Genomic DNA, 19,327 nt, shown 5'->3' with positions numbered 1-19,327 from the left:
ACGAAAGAGGGTATCATATTCGGAAACGGAAGGAGGACGAATTTTATCTTTCTTCGAACCACCGAACGAACTCAATCTCTCGGCGTATCTTTTCAGACGTAATTTGTATAATTATCGCACTAATTCAATTAGCGTTCGCGTACAACGCACCGGGTGTTTCGCGTGGATACGAACAGTGGAAAATGAAATTCTAACAGATGCGGACATTATGTATACATACGCACGTATACAGAGTACAACGTAATACACCTTCCTCGAGGCGATACGAATTCCACAAACATTTGCAGCTCGTCAAATTATATAGCGAAGTGTTAATGGACGAAACCGCCCCCCCTCCCCCCCGCTATCCTCCCCTCTATTCTCCCACCATTCCTTCAAAGTCTAGATTCTGGAGAGTCTAAGAGAAACACTAAGCGATTCCAAACTCGAGAGTGAAATTCACCCTACATAATTAATTAAGCGAGTGCAGGGGGTAGGCACCGAATGTCGACGAAATTATACATATATATATATATGTATTGTATGTATATATATTCCAGGTACATGGTATGTATACACGTTTCTACCCAAGGTAAACTTATAATTTGTATGATTAACGATCTTATTATTAATGTTACGATCAATTAGTTGAACGGATTTTGAATGTTTTTCGAGAAAACCAAAAAAAAAAAAGAAAAAACTCGCGTTGGATAGTCCTGCGATTTTCGTATCGTTAGTTTTCCACGTACACCGTAGTCTCGAAGGACGACATCGTCCTTGTGGTACACTCGTTGGAAGAAACTTGAAAAAATTTGGTCAAATTTAAGGGGTGGAAGTAACGAAGGGGTTTGGTTTGCCAATTTTCCGTAAAACGGTAAGAAACGAAAAGACTGCAGAATATGTGCCCGTATGTATTTTTCTGTACAAAACTTTTCTCGAGTGGATGTGAAGAGAGGGCGCGATAATAAATAAATATGTACCTCACCGGTATATTTATATACCAGTCGAAATGGAAGGGGCTCCCGAGAACCCGAGGGGGTGAAAAACTAGAGAAAATAAAGAAAACGAAAGCACCCCTCTGCCGACTACGTGTACAGGTATACATATACACCGAATGTATACATATACGCACATAAAGTAAATCGTTACAGCTCCAGTCTTGACGATTGTTGACGACGCCGGGAGGGTCGTTGCGGCTGGGGAAAGACACCTCAAAGCCGGAAGTGTCTTGAAACTTAGTTGCGAGGCTAGAGACATTCGCGAAGAGGTGGGAGAGACCGTCGTGTGGACCAGAGGTGATGAAACACTCGCCGAGAACGTCAGGTGAATTAATGTTTCCCACGTAACGATCGCCATTTTGAACACCCCCCCCAGGAAATTTCGCATGATCAAAAAAAACCGTACGATTCTCATCGAATAATCGCGGACGAAAAATCGTCACCTGCGTTCAAAATGGCCGTTCGCTATCGTTTTCGAGACGAAAAAAATCACGTCAGTTTTTTTTTTCGCTCCCGATTCCCGCGCGCGCCCTTCGTCGCGAATTTTGACGTTGTACGAATCTGTTTTTGATTCCAGTGAAAATAAAACGACGGAATTCATCGGCGGGGAAGAAGTTCAAGTCGTAGTTAGTACAGTTTCCGTTGACAGAGCGACGCCGAGACACGCCGGTAACTACAGTTGTTCCGTACCCGGAAGAACAAGATCTACAGTTGCGGTTCACGTGCTCAATGGTGAGTTTTTTTTCCTCTTCTTTTTTTTTCCCCCCTCTTTCCCCTCTTTCTTTCGGCGAGGGATTATCGGAAAAATTACGATCGATATCAATCGCAAAAATTTTGATGGATCGAACGGATCGCCCGAGAACTTTGATTTAATTCGACGACTATTTGTCACGTTATCATACCTTTGCCGAATCACGTCAAACCAGCGTCCTCCTCCTCCTCCTCGTCCTCTTCCTCGTCGTCGTCGTCGTCGTCGTCGTTTTCGTCGTCTGGTACGGGGCGAAACGAGAGGAGGAAGCCGTTGTGCAGTAGGGAAGAAAAAGTCGTTTAGATAAATGAGAGAGCGACCTCTTTTCACCGGGTTTCTACCACTACTACTACTACCACCACTACTACTACTACTACTACCACCCTTCGCTGCGACGACCACAACGTCGTCGACGACCAGGGGTAGGAAAAATCCAAAGTAAGGGTGGCTCCTGCACCCACTTCGGTCGTCGCGAAAAGAGATGATAACGTAAATCAGAGCTCATCTCACTCGCCGTACCTTCGGTATTTTCGAGCGAGCACGTGAGAAAAAAAAATAAGAAGTAGCAAAACTGGGCGAGGAGCAAAAACGGAAAGTGCGAATAAAACGGGCTTCTTACTTAGCGGTGGGTAACGCGGGTTTTTTCTTCTTTCGTTTCGTAACCCATTTCTGCTTGTTTCTCTCTCTATTTTTCCGCTTACAAAAATCCCTTTTTTTTTTTTTTTTTTTTCTCACTTTTCACTCTATTTTCCTCGAGCCGAACGCACACGAGCTTTTCGCGCTAATGCGACACCCGCAGTTTCACGTTTCATAAACGCGAATGACATGAAAGAAAGAAAAAAAAAAAAATAAAAAGGACACATAGAAAATAAAAATATTCACAAAAGTAAATCTGCTGCAATGTTAACGCACAAACGCGCTGCACGTATACCCTCGTTATATTTGTACATATTTTTTCAACATACGCCCTGCGCTAGATGAAATAAAAAGGATAAACTTCCCGTGTGCTTTTCTATTTTTTTTTTTTTTGGCTTTTCTTTCGCCTCCAAATTATTTCCAGCAATATTCACGGTTGACGTTGAGTTGGAAAATGGTATATTTCTCGTTGTACGCGTGGGACGTAGACGAGTAGTGAAAAAAACTATCATCGCTGCCCGTATATCTTCTTTCGTCGCGATTTTTTTCCTCTTCATTTTGCCTTTTTTGAATTTAATCGTCAAGCCGGGTGACGCGCGCGTCACTCGTTCCTCGGTAAATTCGTTTGACGGGCTAGACGCGGTTGGAAGTTTTTGGGACGTGTGGGGGATGAAAAAAAAAAAAAAAAAAAAACAAAGTCCCGTCAGTAAAACAGTCACGAGCAAAGGCAATCGCGAGATCAGACTTAGCAGCACCGGGGGGGTCGGTGGGAAAGGATTTGAATTCGATCGCGAGTAAACGACGAAGGAATAATAAGAGGATGAACCTGACGACACCGTATCGGCTCGCCAAAAATCACCGTCGTTCTCCGTGTCACCCCTCCCGCGAGATGTACACGTGATGACGAGGAGTGTAGGCGGATAGTCGAAAATCTAAGGACAAAGAAAAATTCAAACGAAATTCATAAAATACCAGCTGAGAATAGTAGTCGCTCTATCATCGTACGCTTTCTTTCGTAGCTCATTTTTATCTTCGCAAGAGCAAACATAGAGAGAATATAAGGAGAGAAGAAAAAACAACGAATTCGGAGATGAAAAATAAAGCACAGTGAGCGGAATTTATTATACTAATAATAGTATTAGAGAATCGCAGGCCGTAATTCGCATGGGGTTTTAAACGCGATTAAAAATTTTACCTGGCCTTAAATTTAAAAGCGTTGGTTCGAGCGGCTAGATTTAATTTCTGTTTGCTCATTTTTTTTCGTGTTTCTTTTTTCTATTTTTTTCTTTTTTTTCGTTGGATACGATATTCCGAATTATCGAGAATTATGGAGATGTGAATAAATGGTAACTACGTTAGAAACTCCGGTGGATATTAATGTGATATTGATACGGTGAAATTTAGTGAAAAGCTCGGAGTAACGGAACTGTGCGAGAGAAAGAAGAAAGAAAAAACAAACGAAATGAATAAAAAGTGGGAAGAGAGGTGGACGTCCGCTTCACGCATACCCGATCGAAATTCGAACGAACCTCGTTTGATTTGATTTAATTTAAAATCGCGGTGTAACGTACGAGTGTATGTGCAAGAAATAATATAATGCGGAGTGTACGTTATTCCAACAATCCGTGCGCATCTGGAGAACAAACGGAGCTCATGCCTCCGCTCGCGATAGTTCGCGTGTTCTGAGCGCGGCAGGGTTACAGTACATATTTCAAAAGCTCGTACAAATTACAGCTGTCTAGAAATTGTTATATAATTTACGCCCCCCCCGGCCGCTCGCGTAATGTAACGTATATACGTGGAACACAATGGCCCTACGAAAGTTTCCTTTTTGAATTAAGTTAACTGGAAAAAGGGCAGTGGGATATTAATAATTCAATTTACACGCACGTTTGTTATTCCCGACGAATATACCTATGGCCCACATCGCGAATGAGCGTGTCATACCTGTTCTGGAAATTAACATTTTCAAAAATTCATCTATTCGACATTTCGAACGTGAAAATGAAAATTCGTCGAATTTTTCAAAACGAGACGATCGACGAGTGTGCGACAAACGGAAGAGGAAATATCAAAATGAAGACGAAACGAGAGGATCAAGATCGTTGATGATATCGCGATTTTTCTCATCCATTTTTTTTTTTTTTTGCCGCGCAAATAAACCGTGAAAAATAAAAACCTTTGTCCAATAAATTACAAGGATTTCAGGTGTCCTCTCCATTCTTTTTTTTCTGTATTTTCTTCCTCTTCCTTTTTATAAATCTTTCTTTCTTATCCACGTCTTGTACAGTCTCTGTCCCATGATTTTTCACCGATCTCTGCTCACTCTTAATTTCCTGAAAAATTACGCCCCCCGAGTACGGAAGGGGCCTGAGATCTCGAAGAGAGAAGGAAAAAAAAAACAAAGGTGAGCCGAAAAGCGACGAGGGAGAAAAACAAAAAAAATCGAGAGAGTAATGAAAGAGAAAATCAGATATATTTTCGCCCTTCTTATTTCATTCCCTCAATGATCATCCCGTACTGCAGCTAGCTCCCCAATTCTCGGTGATATATATTACTTGTACTGTTTTTTCTTTTCTTTAAATTTTCTTTTTTCTATTTTTTGTTTTTTACGTTTTTCAAGCTCCTTTCCTCTTCTCTCTCTCTTACTCTTCCTTTACGGGGCAAGGTACCTTATACTGTAAGAAAGAATGGTCGGGTTTGGCCGGTGTCCAAGATCGATGGGGAATTTGTCAATTCCCTCGACTATTATATACCTTCTCGCTGAACTCCTCTTAATTCTCCAAGCAGAGCTCGCTTTTCTAAGATCTCCTATATATGTACATTACATATATAGATATATATATATACGTACGTATATACAGACTCCCCGGATTTTAACGGTGGTTCGGAACGTTTATATATATACATTCGTACATAGCTGGGATAAGTCTGAAAAATCTGTGGATCTTAAAATCTCTTAAAAATATCCGGGCGCACTCCAACTTCTAATCTGGACATTAATCCGTGCCCCGATTTCTCCAGAATTTCTTTCATCTCCATACGTATATCTGGGTATATTGAAAGAAAAAAATAAAAATCAAATAAGGGTGAAAAGAGAAGTGATTTCTTTCCAAATAATATCGCCAATCAGAGACAACGTGATACATCCAATTATCACGCAGACGAATTAATTGCGCACACCGTACAGTTTTCGAAATAATTTCTCGTACAATTAATTCAAGCGCTAGGACAAAACTAGCTGCCCGCGTCGTCTGAAACATCTGCGTACAAAGCTTGACGGAGACCTCAAGATGCTGCTATTTCCACCCCCCCACTCCCCCCCTAGCGTTTCGCTTCCCATTTTCTTCACCCTCGATTACACCCCCTTGTACGTAGGTGTATACGTACGTATAAATCCTCCGTCCTTTTCCACGTGATTCTGGCAAGCTGCAGCACACCTAGCTAGGTGGGGACGGTGGGAGGGGTGGAGGGATGGAGGGGTGGAGGTCGTGTCTTTGCAGAAGAGCAGGGAGTTCGGGCAACTTGTAATTCGAACCGAGTTGGAGCTATCGTATATATACACACGTATGTACGTACGTAGGTATATATATGATATAGGTGTGTAAAGCCCAGTACCAGAAACTGGGTTTGTACTATGGATTTCTAACTCCTAGTCTTCTTGATGGGAGTTGTGCGGTGTATATACGCGTTTGAATTTGCACGTATTTCCTTGTAGATACAAGCTTGCCGTCCATGTCGTTGTGCGGGACGCTTTACTCCGTGGTTTGTGGAATTAAACCGTTTCGTTATTAATGACACAACCAACCCCGGAGACGCGCGAACCTGAACTCCATATTCCACATGACGGCGAACCTGTACAACGCGTAGCCCGACTGTGTTACGTTCCATATCTACCCCCCCCCCCCCCCCTCCCCCCTGTGAAACCGAAAACTAGATATTATTGCGGAATTTGACGTAATCTCCGACGGCTCGAGACCCTTTCTTACGACGTCGGGTCTCGAACGCGCTTCTCGTATTCGCACGTTTCTTCCTTACCTGTTTTATTGTTGTTTCAGGTGAACTTCCGGCCGCCGTACACGACGGCAACGGAGTATCTCGCGCCGTCTTAAACTTGTGGTTGGTACATCTCACCATCAGTTACATATTCTCGAGATGACAGTCTTAAGGTGAGAATCTTACTGAAAAATTCTGTTTCATTCGAACTTCCCTACGTAATAGAGGAATTTTCATTAAAATAAACGAAGGAAGAGAATGGGAACGACGTTTGAAGAAGAGAGAAAAAAAAAAAAATATATATATATATTACCGGTACATATACCTCATCAAGAGATAGCACCGATAAAAGTGCGAAAGCGTCGAGTGGTAAAAAGTTCTTCCAATAATTTCAACCAATTTTTTTTTTTCTCTCCTTTCCCCCTGTTTTATTTATTTATTTTTTTTTTTACTTCTTATTCGCTCTTTTTTTTATTTCAACCGTTTTTTTTATTTCAGCTTCTTTTCCTAATCTTAGTTTCGGATGAGTTTTCCGGCAACCGGTTCGCCCGCTTGCAAAAGTCTCTCTCTCTCTCTCTCTCTCTCGAGCTAACTTATAAGCCACGTGAAAACCGCGCGCGCGGCCCGGTATAAATATGTGTGTGCGGATGGGCAGGTTCCCTACGTATTCTACGGGATGGGGTGCGTTCCCGATTTCCGCAATACTTTCTCACTCGAATGCGAACGAAAGTTTATTGAGAAATCTCCGTGGTAAAATTTAATATCTCACCGTACGGGGGGACGATTAACGACGAGGAAAAGTCGAGTTCCTTTTTTTTTTTTCAAGTAAATCTTGAATTATTTTCAATTTGTATCAAAAAAAAAAAAAAAAAATTGACAAAAACGAAAGAATCGAGAATCGAGAGAGATTTGCCGAAAAAATCCGGTACAGACGGTAAACCGAATTGAAAACTGGGGACGTCGGGGAAAAAAATGAGTTCTTTTTGTCATCGTCGATCGATCTCGAGATTTTATGACCCTTAAAAAGTACAAGGGTAGGACATCCGCAGAGACGGGAGGATGAAGTGGCGATACGCGTACGACCGCGTCATTGTTTTTCATCGACAATGAAACTTTCGGAAGTTTTCTGAAATTTGACTCTCGACTTGATTCGAGTGAAGAGTAGAAGAAAAAAGAAAAGAAAAATTTCGGAGGGAACGTAGCGCGATATTCTCTCTCTGTTTCGGATCCACTTTGAGGAGTTTTTCTCACCCTTCGTACATTTTTTACTCGTTCCTTTTTTCATCCATGAAAATCTGTGTCTATAAATAAAAATATATAGATACCCATATCCGCGCACAATGCATATAGGTACGCGAGGTACGGTAATACTCTAAGATATATATATATATATATATATATATATATGTGAAATTTATTTATATACACGCGATACGCGTATGTATATAAATAAAATCTGTGCTGCCACGCGCAATATTCTCGGAAAGGTTTGTTCCCATCCGTAGGTGGAAGGCGTCTCGCAATGCAATGCAATGCAATGCGCGCTCGTATACGAGGATATGTGAACCCTGAAGGGAAACTGTGTATCGGAAAATGCAATCAGATTTTATTTCGTTACCTCTGGCGAGATGCGGGCTGCGTCGCACCCTGAGCCCACATAATAACGGCACAGTGTGCGCGTGCATCTCCGGACTACCGTGTGCGACTGCACAGGGGTATTAGATAACGGGAGAGGGGGGAGGGGGGGGTGGTTAAAGGGTTTCCCGTTTCCTTGGCGTGCCTGAAAAAGGAGAGAGAGAGAGAGAGAGAGAGAGCGAGAGGCTTTGGGGGCTCAAGTGCATTCAGCCCCTGTATGCACTCCCACCTGCATCGCGAGGGAAACGTAGGGGGCGCGAGGGCTTTGAATTGAAAATTATTGCGCCCGTAGAATTAGGCGCGGGTCATCGGAGCCAAGAACGGATCCGATACGCCGATCGACAGCCGACACTAAAACGCAATTACTCCGAGCTCGTGCGGAGATTAGTCGCGCGTTATCGTTCGGTAGAAATTAACCGGTATCCGTATAGTATACCCGCGCGCTCACGGAATTAAAGGTCGAACGATTCGTCGGTTTTGTCGTTATCCAGCTTCTCCCCACGCGCGTTTGGCCCCGCGTCGCGACTTTCTTCCCTCTCCGTCCGTCCGTCCGTCGTTCGTGGAACAAAAGGGCTTCCGAAACTGCGAATTGAAACCATCCTCCGTAACTGTAACCGGATATAGATACAATGTATTTATCGGAAATCGAATGAGTTCATATTTCGCATGTGAGTGTGTAGCTGGATATATACAGGCGTGTAATGTATGTGCGTAATTTATACCGTGTACCGTGTACAGAAATTGGCGTATAAATAATTTCCAAAATTGCATTATATATATATGTATATACATATATATAGATCTGTGGTTATCCGACGGTATTATCCCTGGATATCCTCGATGCGCCTACCGGACCGTTTCGCATTTTGCTCTTGACCAAACGGAAACTATACGGTACGCACTCTACCTCGATATGTACATCCACGTTTGTTGTACATACTACATTACATATATAATATACAGCTCGTAGCTTTAACAACGCGAAGAGAGAGAGAGATATCTCTCGCGCGTAGCTGTGCGTATGTACGATCTGCTTTCATTATCAGCGGCCATACGTCATCCCGCGAGTTCCCGTGACGTCACATCCGTTCGTCCCTCGTCACGAAACAACGGTACGGTACGGTACGGTCGGTTCCCCTTGCCGTCTGTAACCCCTTATAACGACAACGGTCGTTTAATTCCCTGCAGTTTCCCGCATTGATTCCGATCGATCGACGGTTAAACGAGATGGACGAGAAAATGGAAAAATTTACGAAATTTTTCAACCCCCCGAAACTCGAATTCGAGCCTTCGTCTGATTCAATACAGATCTCGTTCGGAAGGGAATTATTAGAAATCCGTCGTTTATCCGTGGCGATCCGAAATTTGTCCAATCTCCTTTACTTTCGTTTCTATTTTTATACCTTTTCAGCGTTTTTTTCCCACCACCCCTCCTCCCCCCGAACGCACTCGCTTGGCCAGGTCAGGTTTGCTTCTCTTATTTTTTCAGTAACGCGTCGCGTCGGATTTATCCCACTATGTATTTAATCCTTTTTCTTTCTTCTTTCAATCTTTTTTTTAAAAGCTCCCCTGTAATTTCGCACCTGACTGGACCGTCGTCGTCGTCGTCGTCGCGACGCTTCGTGGTAAAGTGTCGCGGTTATTTTGAACCCATTAAAGCGCTGACTGGCGCCGATAACAGCTGCTTTTCCATGCCGGTAATATTTAAAGGACGTCAATAATATAACGCTGATCAGAAACTCCGCGGAGCCTTCAATGGTATTATAGGTAGATATACGTAGTGTACATAGAGATACCCATCGGGTACATAATAATGTGCATCCTTCGTATAATCCAACGTAAAGTACCTCGTATGTACGGTTATTTTCTTTTCACGTTTCCGAACTGTAAACGGTGCAAAGTTTCTGTTTTTTTTTTTTTGTTTTTTGTTGTTCTTTTTCTAATTTTGTTCGACTTTTTTTTTCTCTTCCTCCGTTTTCGGTTCTTTCTCTTCATTCGGTTCGGTAGTCGCGAGAGACAGAGAGAGAGAGAGAGAGAGAGAGAAAAGATGAATGGAAAAAGGAGAAAATAAGAAAAAAATTAAGACTAGGGCTTCTTAAAATACGGTGTAAAGTTTTAGCGGAGCACAAACTTGATAATCTAACTTCCTCCGGAGTAGCCGGCGCGAAGCCAGCCAAGCAGGCAGGCAACCAACCACACAATTCTATACTCTACTTGTCTCAAGAGTCGACGTCGTCGTCGTCGTCGTCGTCTTCGTCGTCGTCGTCGTCGTCGTCGTGGTCGTGGTCTCCCCGTCCGCCGTAAGTCTCGAGACGCGAGCTGAGAGTTTAAACTTTGTCAATTCGTCCTATCTGGTTGTGGCGAAGGAAAAGGAAAATTGAGAAAATTACGGTAACCGGTGGGTTCCCTTTAAAGTAAAACAAAAATTTTAGCCCCGCTAACCGCCACTTTCTCTTCATTTTTTTTTTCAACCTCCTTTCCTTCATTTATCTCCACCTACTACCCCTTCTGTATTTCATACGCTGCACCATCCAACCGCAATCTCGACATCTGTCTTCGATAAAGAAAAAAAAAAGAAAGAAAAAAAGAAAAGAGAAAAAAACGTAGCTGAGAACAGCGAAAAAAACTAAACAAAATGGCCGAACCCACATGCATAATACATTCGGATCTTTCCTTATTTCTTATTTCTTCCTCATTTCCTTTTTTTTTTTTTCTTTTTACATCTTTTACGAGAACGTGTCAGTGGAGGAATTATACCACTCAACGAGAATATCTAGAACTTTTTTTGCTCGGTTTTCAGCGGGAGGAGGAGGGAGGGAGCGCAGGGAAAGGGGTGGCCTGATTATTCGTCTCATTTTGCTAGGTAAAGAAAATTCAGATTTTCGTATAATATACATACATGGGTGCGATTTATTTTTTTGCACGACACGTTCTCTTTGCCCCTTGGGCCACGATAACTACATGCGGGTAGATTCGGGCGAAGATACACCCTCGTACCTATCCCTTGTCCTGTACTTATTTTTATCTCGACGTTTTTCGGAGAAAAGAGAAAAAGGTAGAGAAAAAAAAACGAAGCAACCTTCATTCTCTTTCCTTGACAAAATTTGTCCAAAGTTCTCAGTTCAAAGTTATACTCGACGATTTAATTATTCGTTTAATTTGAGTCTACCTTTTTTTAAACGGTTACCAAAAATTCAATTCGATTCTTTCGCCAGAATAGCTTTAAGAAATTTGAATAGAAGCACTTTTTCGAAGTCAATTTTTCATACTTATATTATCAAAGTTATACCGGCATTATACGCTCTCGCCAGGACTATTCGGATTCCAGACGCACAAGCATTTCACTGGCTCACGTCCGACCTTATTTTTTACCTACGTGATCCTTCGCCGAGGTAATACCGATATACGCGGGATGTGGGAGAAGGAGCTTGCGAAACGCAACGCGGGTCTAATGAAAATCTGTTGCGTATCCGCGAAGCTTCGATAATCAAGTCCGAAACTTTGGAATTCTACATTTTTTCGAGTTTGTTTTTTTTTTTTTATTCAATTCTTTTTTTTTCGTCCGCGCGTTTCCGCGCTTAACTTTTTTTCCCTCGCTTTTGTAACCACCGTACCGCAGCGGCTCGGTGTCGTCGCGACGAAAAAAAAAAAGGACGCTTAGATGGAAAATCTTGGCGGCCGTGATTAAACCGCTTAATGAAAAGCTCGTATTATATAGCGCTGCAGGTGGCACAACAAAGACGGCTTGATGCGAAGGTTTATCCTTCTTTTGTCTCACGAATATCTGGAGAGAAAAGGGGGGGGGGGGGGACGAGAAAAAGAGAAAATAATTCCCATAAACTCTTGTTCCTTCGTTCTGCTCTGGCTGGAAAGCTCCACCGCAGCAGCGTCGCGACGCCGACTTGTCGCGGACAGAAAACTTGCGTACCTCCTCTCTTCCTTTTCTTCGGGGTCCGTCGCCCCCCCGCACCACCGCGTAGGTTAAGGTTCATAATTTCAGAAGCTCAAACTGGAGTTCAACAAAGAAAACTAACATTTTCAAAGAAAACTTTTCGGAGCTGTATACCTACCTGGGTAAATATAAACTCCGAAGTTCGTAACTTTGAAGTATTTCGCAGTCGTACCAAAGAATAATGACGCAGGAAAACACAGAATTATACGACGCTGATGGAGACCCAAAAGGGCGCAACCCTCAATTTTCGGTCATTAAAGCTCACGAATTTTTCAAATGAAAATTCGAGTCGGAAAATTTGGAGGAAGTATTTTTACCTGCGATGAGAATATTGCGTGGGAGATAGAGAAAGAAAAACTAGAAGAGTGGGAAATTTTCTTTCACAATCAAACGATATTTACCGATATTGTTTGTGCACTCGAGAGTATGGATGTCCACAGTGTCAGAAATTTGTGCGATAAAAAAATTTGACAATTCTTTGAATCGCGTTGGATGAAGTTCAATTATTTATTCAAAATAATTCATACGCGATGCGCCAATTTCAATCGATTCTCATCTTTATGTAGTACGTACTATTCATTGTCATTAATTTCTATATACACGTGTATTCGATACGGCTAACTTTATTCGCTCACTTATGTACACCTGTTCACAGGTGTATATTTGATATACATAAATTACATTCGCACAAAGCTCGAATCACTATTCACGATCTCTGTCACTGTTACGGTATTGTACGACTTCAAAACCAGAAATAAAAGGAGACAGAATCATGCTGCCTAGTTTTCAAAAATTTCTGCCAATTTTTTTTTTCGATCTTAATGATTTCGAAAAAAGCACAGATATCAAGCAATTCACAGCCATATCAGGTACCAAATTTTTTTCCGTCCAAAAATCTTCAACAAATTAACAAAAAATACCGTCGACAGAACGACTTGAGGCCGTAGTGTAGTGACAAAAAAAGTAAAAACCAAAAAAGAATAAATAAAGCTCGACAAGATGTAAAATTCGGGTGAAAAAAAGGTGCAGCAGGTCGTAAGCGGCGACGGTGACGGTGACGTGGAGATTACGTTTTTTCCACCGGTTGTATTTCAACCCGGCATCGGCTTGGGGGGGAAGGGGTTTAACGTTTTAATACAGGAGAGGCGATAATCCGAACGCCCTTCGGTACGAAACAGATAAAGGGACGGCAGAAACGCGGTGTGTGTATACAGGGTGGGCGGTAACGTACGGCTGATATGAGAACGCGCCCGCCGCTGGAGGATCTGAACAGTTATGTGGTCATCCACCACAAAACGTTTCCAACCGGCAGTTTATCTGGAAAGTACTTTACACTATTCATATAGCCTACCTACTCACCCACCCACCTACCTACCTACCTACCTACCTACCTACCCGCCACTATTTCGTCCCCCGCAAAACGTAAAACGTCGACACATATTCCCCCCACATTTATATCATATTTATGTACGCTCCACCTACCCAACCACCCACCTAACTACCAACGGATATACGAGGTCGACGCTGAAAATGTTGACCAATAATTTATTTCATCTTTGAAAATTTTATAATACACGTATAGGATGTGGAAAAAAGGACAATGATTTTTTGATGTTTTTTATAAATTTAAAATTAATCTTTAATCCAGGATAAAAATTGTAGTTTTTAAATTTTCTTCCTTCTTGAAAATTGAAAAGATTTTCGAAAAAAAGTGTTTTTTTGTTTCTCCCGCAGGTATAATTTGAGAATGATATTCATTTCTGTCAAGAATGAAAATTTTATCCCATAAAAAAAATGATATTCATAATTCTACGAGGAATTATTCGCGTTCCGGTATATTACAGTAGTAAAGACAAGGTGTGGTCAGACCGTCGAATTGAACGGCGCCCGGCGAGGCAGCGCCTCGCACACGAGATGCATAAAAATGAATGAATAAAAAACGAGATTCTAAGGTCGATTTTTTCACCACGTCTTCATTTCATCTGCAATTCGTTTGATCTTCAATTTTTTTCATCCGATTTGTAAGCGACTTGCGAACGAAGAACGAGAACAGCGATAGTGGGCTAGCCTGTCGGATGGAATGAAAAGCGAAAGATTAACGAATGAATGAACTAAAAGTGAAAGAATTCGAGGCGGATGTATTGCCGGGAGAAAAGAGGTCGTCGTTGTCATCGTCGTTATACACCGCCGCCCTCGACGGGTATTTTTTTTTTTTTCCCCCGTTTATACCCCCGCAGTGCGCCGCCTCCCATCGTCGCGTCCCGGTGATAAAAGTTCCACTTGAAGCTCTACCGCTCTACGCCCCGCGTCTTAACTCACCCCATTTTCTTCCCGCGTCCACCCCTTTCCTTTCTTCTTTGATGCATTCGAAGCTCTCGAGGCGTTTGAGGCACTCGAGGAATTTGAAACTCCATCCATTCGGCCGCGGGGCAGGAAATACCTCAACTTAACGCCGCGCAGACGATTTCCAGTCTATATGTATATCTCCTCGTACACAACGGAAATACGTACGTACACTGTACGTATACATACGTTAGAGCGGATCGAGAAAAATAAAAATTTCAAGCGAAACCGAAAGATTTTTTAAAAATATTTAAGGGCGGCGTGGGACTGGATTTTTTATTCCAACACGTTTTCGTACGTATTCGAAATCGGTATCGATCGGTATCGGGAGGAAAAAAAGATGGAAGTCATGTGTAAAAGAAAATAAATATAAGTTAGATTTCGGTGTGGAGAAGAGAAAAGAAGTAAGGACCAGATATTAGTGGAGATTTTGCAATAAAAGTGGGCAAAAGAACGGTGAAAAGAATTTTTTGAAAAAAAGCTTATTCGTGAAAGATGCGATGAAATCGTATCTACGTCTGTACCGAGCACGGGTCGAGTCTCGCTAGGATGTAAAAAAGACACGAGGGGAGATAAAACGAGGGAGAGAAAGGAGGAGGGAGGGAAAAAAAGGAGCTGCAAAAAGCGGGGAAATATAGAAAATTTCGATACAGCGAGATACCGGCGATAACCTTGGGCGAAATATTCGATTGCCCGTACATGTAAAACGTATTCGAAGAGCGGGTACCCGTGGTACAGGACATTCTCGTTTTCCGAGTTTTACTTTGATCCTTTAATGCAATCTGTTGATTCGAATTGAAAAGTAAATGGGATCATCTTATCGGTGAAAAGCGACCGGCAGCAGAAGACGAAAAATATGTGAAAAAATGAAAAGAGAAAAAACCACGGAAAAATGGCGCAGACGAAAATAAAAAAGATGAAAAATAAGCTTCGCTATTCCGCTGCTGTCCCGATGGCTTTTTTTGGTTTTCGTGCATGAAAATAACGCGCCGTGCAGCGAAACAAGATAATTCTTTGAAAGTTGCGTATTGTAACGTGGAAAACCGCAATATAAATTAGCGTCATAATTTCCGGTTTACCAAGATCCACCCCCTCTTCAAGTTTTCATTGTAAAATAATTATTCGTTTCCATTTTTGTTTTTTTTTTCTTTCACCCCATTTCTCCATATACTTTGCATCATGAAGTTCATTTGCCACCTCTATAATCCGCGAAACTGGATAAATATTTTGAAAAAAAAAAATAAAGTAAGAAATCTAACAGATTCCTCCAATTTGAATATATTCCTGTGTGGATCAAATCGTGCCGATTCGGTAGAACGACCGGTGAAATTTATTGGAAGAATTTTTCGACAAAAAAAAATTCAGAATTTCGAGTAGCGTACGTAACGCAATTTTGATCGCGCGCCTCGCCGTGCGCGTAATCGCGTTGAATCGAAAAAGCAAAAAAGAAACCAACCAACGAACGATTCAAATCCACACGCTCTATGAACCCTAACCTATCCGATGTTATTATTATCATCGCTCGTGGTTTTTTTTTTTTTTTTTCAATTTTCGCCCCCGTTGTTTTCGCCGTATAAATCCCGCGGGTTGATTTACACGGGCGAATAACATCATCAACGTACGTGTCGCGACCGCAACCGACCATATGGCTTCCATCAGATCGGGGTGAATTTGAGGGTTTCGGGATGGGGATAGTAGCTTGAATAAATGTTATTCGAACTTTTTGACATTCGACGGCTCGAACTGTCGGAATTTTTTGTATTATCTTACTTCGCTTTAATTTCTCCTCTCTTTGCGATTTTCTTCGTCTTTCTTCTCGTTCTTTTCCCTCGTTTGTCAACCCTGAAATTCACGTATACGTATGTAAAATATTTATTTTGCCGTTGACACGCGGCCTAGTGGTTCGAGAAAAATTCAAACAAACGGGCGGTACGTCCGCAATTTTTTATTTTTTTTTGTCTTTTTATTCCGTCACTTCTTCTCTTCATCCCTCGCGTAGCTGCAGCCGCTACGGTTTTTCGTGTACACAGTCGAGGGTTGCATTTTGATAACTAATCGACCTCTAGGCTTCCGCTCTATATACACGTTATTCGTACACATAGGTATGTACTTTTACCTACTTCTCTCAACCAAAATACGAGGGTACGTAGCGATGTATTTGCGATCGTTAATCCGATAAATAACGATAGCTCACCGAGGGTGCAAAATTTTGATGTGTGAATTGCTCATATTCTCGAGCATATACAACATACAACGATGTACATATGTACACCGCGGTATCCACACACGTGTACTCACAACCGAATTTATCTATCAACCGAATGGTATGGAATCGAATACCAAAAATCATTTATTGCCGTACCAGTTGGATAGATAAACGTATTTTATTACGTGCCTGTAACGTACATACGTGTTAATGGGGTTGTCAAACACTTCTTACTTTTTCTGTTTTTTTTTTTCTAGCGTGTGTGAAATTATCGTCGGGGAAACCAAAAGATAAAAAACAAATCCTCACTATTACGGACTATTGAACATATATTTTTTGAACAGTTGTATACCATATTTGCACACTCACGTGGAATGCGTACACATATATGCTCATTATACATGTATAGTAAATGTTGGCTCATGATTTATGCCGTCGTTAATTATACAAATAATAGAGTAAATATTTGCGGACGCTAATTACAGTCATGCCTAATACTATGAGTGTGTACATCAACAATCTGAAATTTGATTTCCAAATAACGACACCCACCCCCCCACCTCACTATCCCTGCCTCCCTTATTTTTTGGCACGAGTTCACGATGAACGTTATTTTTGATTTTGCATTTTTTATTCCAAATTAGTTTAAAGAAAAAAAAAAAGAAGAAGAAAACGTCATTGCGAAAATTCGTGAATTATTTGTGAAAATATGGAATCACAGATCGAAAAATTGGTCAAGTTTGCGTGGAGAGGGTAGTCGGCAAAAGGGGGTGAATTTCAGCGGTGTAAATGATACACACGAACGGTGCGGAGTGGGATGTGGATATCCGAAAGGATTTTTTGAAAATTTCTAACACGGATAACGCGAGGGGGTGTTCGCGGGTTCTTCGTGTGCTCTACCCCATGTACAACGTTGTACGTACGCGTGCACGTTCATACGAAATAGACAAAAGGGATTCAACGTTGTGCAAAATATCATCTACCGAAGCGAAAGCAACGAACGTCGCTCCAGTCATTCGCTGCAAGCTCCGCAACTCACCCTTCTCTCCGTATCCGTATGCAGCGTGCGGTGCTATGCGGTAGTGCGGTTATATCTGTACCATTGCACGCACACATCCACGGTAGATAGGTTATCTGCTATATTTTGTATTTCCGATTTCCGCTCCGCGTACGGGGTGTAGGGCTGAAAAAGAGGTACGGGGGGGGGGGGGGGGGGGCCACGGGGCGGTGGAGGGTGTACGGAAAAGTGGGATCGACAAAATAATACAGATCAACCTATGGGGCAACCTGCGAATTCGTCGCTGCTGGTTGGCGGTCACCAAACCATTGTATTCGGAAGCTCGATCCCACAAATTCAAATTTCTCTCATTGAGTCTCTGATGTCGAAAGCTCCGAGCTTTCACACCGCCCAATTTTCCCCTCTATTTTTTTTCCACATTCTATCTCTCTATTTATTTTATACTTGTACGTACACAACTAGCTACACGGTTTCAACCCCCTCCACCCCCATTTTTCGACGCGTAGCTGTATGAATTTTTCAATTCGCAGGGTAAACTATATTTGCAACTGGATAAAAGTAGATCACATATTGAGTCAGGTGTATAAAAATATTCGTTCATGTATTTATCTGTTCGTCCTTTCGTTAAATACTTCTCTTTACTTTCATTTCATTTCATTTCATTTCATTACTTTTTTTTTTCTCTCATCTCATTCATTCTTTCTTTTTCCCTTTCTCTGTTACAGGTGTGTTACGACGACCCCGCGGTAACTGACGCTGCTCCACGAGAAAAAGATGAACCAACTTTTTTGAAAGAATTATGAAAAAGAAAAAAACCAAAAACTGCAAGAAAATAAACTTGACCAGGGAAATTATTTGAAGAAAAAAAAGAAAAAAAAAAAAACCGAAAGGAATGCTAGGAAACGCGTGCGTGTAAATCAATGGAATATGAAATTGATATTGGTTAATTAATAATAAGAATGATAATGATAAAAATATTATTAATAATCATACCGGTAAACTCCGCAAGCATGAATAATTTTCTCGCGTTACATGAACGTTAAGAAAAATTTGGATGAATAATAATACTAATGATAATGCTAATAAGATTGATAACGATATGATAATAACGATAATAACAATAATTAAAAAAAAAACCACGCTATCAGCGTTAACTAACTGTGAAATTCATACCTACGTTCGTTAAAAGTTCGTGATCATATTACTATAATATATTTGGAATTATTGAAATAATAATAAATGAATAATATCAATGATAATAAAGTAAGGAATGAAGAAATATTAAAACTATACACGATCATATAAGGTACGTAATTATACGTTATAATTAGTATACTCTGAATATACATAAATAATATATTGGAAGAAGAAAATGTGAGAGTGTTGCAAATAACTGTATATATATATATGATAATCCTGAATAATTATATCTTAATAGATTATACACTGTAATTGATTGTGACGAGGTCGGGTGTTGGACCAAAAATAGCAAAAAAAAAAAAAAAAATGAAACAAAATAACCTAATTAATAAATAAATTAAAATAAAATAAAATAAAATGAGGTAAAATTAATTGATGGAAAACATATGATTAAAATGAATGATAAAACTCAAATTAATAACATGAAGGAAATAAAATTGAAGACACAATCGAATCGATCAATGAAACGAACAGATCCATTTTCATTCTTCCCTTGTTTCAATCGATTAATTCATTCATTGACACTTTTTTTTTTATTTCTACTTTTGAGATAACTGACGTCTTGTTACATGTATCTCGTTGGTGCGACTGACTGATGAAAAGAAAATAATTGATA

The 19,327-nt window shown here is 41.0% G+C and overlaps 1 protein-coding gene across 12 annotated transcripts in view; it reads left to right on the top strand.

Moving 5' to 3' along the window:
* Positions 1-18,318, top strand: part of LOC105688686 — a 132,313-nt gene extending 113,995 nt beyond the window's left edge. For 10 of the 12 annotated variants that reach the window (XM_020853887.2, XM_048657510.1, XM_048657514.1 and 7 more), the window contains 4 exons: positions 1,131-1,302; positions 1,555-1,709; positions 6,420-6,530; positions 18,237-18,318. In XM_020853887.2, coding sequence (XP_020709546.2) covers positions 1,131-1,302; positions 1,555-1,709; positions 6,420-6,520 — 428 coding nt within the window. In that variant the 3' untranslated portion in view covers positions 6,521-6,530; positions 18,237-18,318. Of the gene's footprint in view, positions 1-1,130; positions 1,303-1,554; positions 1,710-6,419; positions 6,531-6,855; positions 7,139-10,150; positions 10,391-18,236 lie in introns of those variants that run through there. The other 2 variants (XR_007279042.1, XM_048657516.1) reach the window with 2 other exon arrangements.
* Positions 18,319-19,327: the final 1,009 nt, after the last annotated feature.

This window comes from Athalia rosae, chromosome 6 (assembly GCF_917208135.1).
Source record: "Athalia rosae chromosome 6, iyAthRosa1.1, whole genome shotgun sequence".
Classification (NCBI taxonomy): Eukaryota; Metazoa; Arthropoda; class Insecta; order Hymenoptera; family Athaliidae; genus Athalia; species Athalia rosae.
Note: the sequence above shows the minus strand (reverse complement) of the source record. Positions and strands in the feature narration are given on the sequence as shown.